At 45.8% G+C, this 5253-nt stretch overlaps 1 protein-coding gene across 1 annotated transcript; it reads right to left on the bottom strand.

Annotated features, from left to right (window-relative positions):
- Positions 1-234: 234 nt before the first annotated feature.
- On the bottom strand, positions 235-2919 carry LOC127321917 (transcription factor BHLH094). Its single transcript, XM_051350876.2, has 6 exons — positions 2554-2919; positions 1860-2048; positions 1619-1684; positions 1459-1527; positions 1305-1373; positions 235-627 (listed from the first exon to the last, which is right to left on the bottom strand). Exons 1-6 carry the CDS (start codon positions 2743-2745, stop codon positions 481-483), a joined length of 732 nt encoding a protein of 243 aa, XP_051206836.1. The 5' UTR covers positions 2746-2919; the 3' UTR covers positions 235-480.
- Positions 2920-5253: the final 2334 nt, after the last annotated feature.

Raw genomic sequence — 5253 nt, 5'->3', positions numbered from 1 at the left:
GAAGAACGCAGATCTACTCGTTTACTATAACTAAAACGAAAAATGTACAACACGAGAATTATGCGAAATGGAGAGGCTCCTCAAAAGAAAATTATGAAACGGTGGACTGTGTGCCATCCCAACTTCTGTACTCAAACTGTAAAATATGTGTTAGCTGCCTCGAAGCAGTATAGCTCGTAGAATCTGGTGTGCATTGTACAAGTGTATGCCTTTCAATCAGGAGACACTAGATCGTTCTTATCAGCCTGTTCGGAACATTGGGATATTGCATTTAACAGTTCAACTTACATTCCCACGAGAATCAGGAAAAAAACGGGTATTTTGAACAGTCAGTGATTTTTCAGTCCTTATGCAATTAACCATAATACATCAGCCGTGAGGTAACATGGAGAAACAAACCTAAGACCATGGATTTGATTGATCCTGGCACACTTTATTGGCCACCAAATGGAATCTTGTCAAATGGAATCCCGTGTTTATTCATGTCACTCTTTCATATGTGCTGCCAACCTGCATGTGAAGCCACTCTGATGTTGAGGCCTGGGCGTATTCCCTTGGCGTTTGTGGATCTAATGTCAAACCAAGAGTTGTATGATATGGCTGAGCACCATATGGCTGAGCACCAGCCTACAAAAAAAGCAGGAATATATTTCACCCTTAGTTAAAGATTGCAAGCACATTTCACGTAGTGAGCAAAATCATCACAGCAAGAGAAAAAGGGGGAAAAAATATTGCCATTTCAACAATGCACTAGCTTCAAAATCCAAATCTTGAGCTACAACACCAGTGGCCAGGGCGGTATCTGAAGAAAGGATCATACTGCTAAACAGCAAAAACATGTGGAAATGCCAGATGGACTCTGACCATTTAGGTTGCAAAATAAGATACTATTACATTGGCTAATGTTTTAGGAAGAACTTTTTCATAAGCATTTGAGAGCAAGTAATGACCAAGAACTTTTCAATGGTTTAGATGGAGTTTGATGACTAAAAAACAAGATGGAGCACGAATAAAGCTTCGGAGTTCAAACATCAATGTCCCACAGATTAATGAACAATCTTGGGATGGGTAGCATTTGGATAGTAACAAGACAAGAAACTGCAAGCTAGGCAATCAGGTTAATCTGAAATATTAAGCTTGAAGCTGAGATTATGCGCAAAAGCAGGATATGCCATAACTCTTTTAATGATCTCCAGGAAGCCCACTTATTTTCTCTAAAATGCAGGAACTACGTTATTTTCTGCAGGATGCAGGAAGCTCAAGGTTATTGACATAAACTGTTTATAATCACCAACTAGACTTACGTCTTTCGATTCAGACGCAACTCTGTTATTCATCTGAGCATTTACTGCTTCAAGCTTCATCGACAAAAACTGCAGAAAAAAGATGGGTTCATCGAGTCCTGAACATAGATGAGAAGATAATTCCACACAAGGCGCAATTATGAAAGACTCATACCTCTACTTGACGTTGTAAAGCCTGGACGTAATTTATTATCTCATCAAGAACTGATGCTTTCCCGACAACCTAAAAAATGGAACAGAATGTTTCAGAAGGGGCTGACAACAGGATTGTTGAGACATGAAATTCTGGAGACATAGCGTTATGCAAAGTAAACCTTATTGCATCCAGGGACAAGATCTTGGAGCATTTTCATGCGTTCACTTATCTTCTCTCGCCGTGCCTGTTGTCAATAAACAAACATTGAGTTCCCGAGACACTGGAACATTTGAGCATTCTAAATTGGTTGATCAATTTGGCACTAATGGTCTACTAGTATAGCCTTACAAGGGATTATCATCAGAACTTATATAGTTAAACACGCAAATCTCCAGGGTGAAAAGGCAAGAGCAGCTTACCCGTTCCGCAAGGCTATGGCTGTCAGTTGCTTGACCTCTCCGTGCCCTCACATGGATGTAGTCCTGTTTTGGCGGCTCTGGCGGTTTAGGATTTTCATGAACAGCCTTGCTAGCATTTCCTGAATCAGCTTGAGCGTCGTCGTCTTCACTAGACTTGACCTTCTTCAAACGTTTTGCTTCCGGACGAGCCTGCGAAACAGAGCATGGAAAATTCAGCCGATTCAACCGTCAGATGGATGGACAGTTAAAACAAGTATAAGCACGAACGTAGCATCCACAGTGAAACACCCGTAATTCTACTTGGGGCATTGAAAATGGGAGGGAAATAGATGCGATCATGAGCAAGAAACGGCGGGGCGTGACGTGCTACTCCATGGCATTGACCTCGATCTTGCTGAGCATCCAGCATTTTTAGAGCCCGACCGTATTCAGCGCGTTTTGTTCAGATTTGAGCTAATCAGACTGCATTGTCAAGCTAAGCGCACAGCATTTTCAGTGACGCACACGAACATGGGCGTATCTGAGCAAATGGAGGCGCAGATCACAGCGACAGGACCTGCCAAATGCGCAATTTCCATGCTTCCAGCTCCCACGGGCAAGCAAAACACAAACCCCAAACAGATCACACCCAACCCAATCAACGACCGCGCTAGTGGGTGATGGGAGAAGCTAATGGGGCAGCTAATAGGCTCACCAGTTCCTGGCCGGCTCCGTCGCCGGAGGTGGAGGCGAGCTTGTACGGATCCTCCTCGTGCGCAGACGCATCGCTGCGGGACCTTCTGCGACCGACGCCGCGGCCGCCATCGCTCCGGTCGGTGAGGACGGAGGACGCCTCGCGGTGGACCGGCCGCCAGAGGTCGGCGGCGAGCGACGGGGCGGTGTCCATGCGCCGGTCCGCGCGAGAGAGGGACCCAGGGTTCCTATGCGGCGGCGGCGGCGGTTCGGTGTCCTTGCTCGGAGCTCAGTGAAGAAGAGTGGACGAAGAGCGGTGATGCGTGTCAGAGCGAGAGAGAAAAAGAATTGAAAAAGTGTATTGACTAGATCGGGGTTGGGTCTAGCGCGTGTGGTGGACGTGGATGGGTCGGGCTTTGGTCCGGCCGGATCGGTTTGGGGACACTGCGATTTGCTTTCTGAAACGAACGTCCTAGAGAAAATTCATATTGGACCGTTTGAGAAAGAAAGAAAAGGCCACTCCAAATATAGGTGGCGTGATGGTCACAACAAGATCCACTGGAAGATCTAGCTGCCCCGGTCTTAAAAGCATTTATAATATACATCACCTATCGTCTGAGCAATTATACATCACCTATTGTTATGTTTGTTGAAATATTGGGCCCACATTTAGTGACCCAAATTAGATTTCAGTTTTTCCTATAAATCTCAAAGCCCACATAGTGGCAGCCTTGTGAGTTTGAGCCCAAGTTGGTGGCAGCTCACTAGGGAGTGGCAAGAAGTGGGAAGTTTAGTCCCACATGGAAAGTTGGGAGGAAGTTAGACCACCTTATAAGGTGGGTTGTTCCACCACTAGTAAGTGAGTGAGAATAGGAGTGCTACACGCGCTCCTCCTCCTCCTCGCTCGTCTCAACACGACACGACACGACACGACACGACACAGTAGTTGCTGCCATCATGTTTTATATTCTGGAATTAATCATGGAAATTGTGCCTAATTATCCAACAATCCAAAAACCTAATTGTAGGCAATTTCCTGAGTTAACAATGGCTGGTTTTGCTGATGCACTGAGGCCGGATAAGTTTACCGGTGTGCACTTTAAGAGATGGCAAGTTAAGGCCACGCTCTGGCTTACTCATCTGAAAGTGTTCGAAGTTAGTGATGGTTTACCTGAAGGAACTATATCTGACCAAGATCAGAACAAGTTCAAGGAAAACAATACTCTCTTCGTCAGATGCGTTCTGAGTATTCTTGCCGATCGTACGTGTGATGTGTACATGCACATAACATATGGTAAAGAGCTCGGGATGCACCGAATGCTAAATTCGGTGCAACCGATGCAAAGTGATGAACTGTACATCATGGAGAGCTTCCATGACATCAGGATGGTAAACAACCGTTCTGTAGTCGAACAAGCTCATGAGATACAATGCATTGCGAAAGAGCTCGAACTCCTTAAGTGTGCTTTACCTGACAAGTTTGTGGCTGGATGCATCATCGCTAAGTTGCCCCCTTCATGGAGGAACTTTGCCACAACTCTCAAACACAAGAGACAGGAGATATCAGTTGAAAATCTGATAGCGTCTCTTGATGTTGAGGAGAAAGCTCGGGCTAAGGATAATACTGAGAAAGGAGAGGGTCAGTCTAGCGCCAACATGGTGCAGAAGAAACCCTACAGCAAGAACAAAGGGAATAACTGATACGTCCAATTTGCATCACTATTTTATATCATAATTTGCTGTTATTCATTGATATATTTCATATTGGGACACAATACTTATGTTATTTCATCTATTTTGCATGTTTCATGATTATTTGGAGATCGCGCACCGGAGCCAGGATTCTGCTGGAAAAAGCACCGTCAGGATGCAATATTTCGGAAGATCAACTGTGGAAGGAAATTATACCAAAAATCCTATTTTTCCAGATGACGGAGAAAGCCAGAAGGGGGAGTCGAGAAGACCCAAGGTGGGGCCAGTCCACAGGCCGGCGCGGCCCATGGCCTGGCCGCGCCACCTTGTGGTGTGGGGGCCCCACAGCCCTTTTCGCCTCCTTTTCTTCGCGAAACCCTTCGTCCCGAAAACCTAAGCTCCAGAGGGTACGTCGCGGAGAGCCACAACCGCCTCTGCGGGGCGGAGAACACCAGAGAGAAAAGAGCTCTCCGGCGGGCAGGAATCCGCCGGGGAAATTCCCTCCCGGAGGGGGAAATCGACGCCATCGTCACCGCCATCGAGCTGGACATCATCTCCATCGCCATCACCATCATCTTCATCATCATCACCGCCATCTCCACCGCAGCACCTCGTCACCGCTGTAGCAATTTGGGTTTGATCTTGATTGTTTGATAGGGGAAACTCTCCCAGTGTTGATTTCTACTTGTTATTGATGCTATTGAGTGAAACCGTTGAACCAAGGTTTATGTTCAGATTGTTATTCATTATCATATCACCTCTGATCATGTTCCATATGATGTCTCGTGAGTAGTTCGTTTAGTTCTTGAGGACATGGGTGAAGTCTAAATGTTAGTAGTGAATTATGGTTGAGTAATATTCAATGTTATGATATTTAAGTTGTGGTGTCATTCTTCTAGTGGTGTCGTGTGAACGTCGACTACACGATACTTCACCATTTATGGGCCTAGGGGAATACATCTTGTACTCGTTTGCCAATTGCGGGGTTGCCGGAGTGACAGAAACCTGAGCCCCCGTTGGTATATCGATG

Source organism: Lolium perenne, chromosome 2 (genome assembly GCF_019359855.2).
Source record: "Lolium perenne isolate Kyuss_39 chromosome 2, Kyuss_2.0, whole genome shotgun sequence".
Taxonomy (NCBI): Eukaryota; Viridiplantae; Streptophyta; class Magnoliopsida; order Poales; family Poaceae; genus Lolium; species Lolium perenne.
Note: the sequence above shows the minus strand (reverse complement) of the source record. Positions and strands in the feature narration are given on the sequence as shown.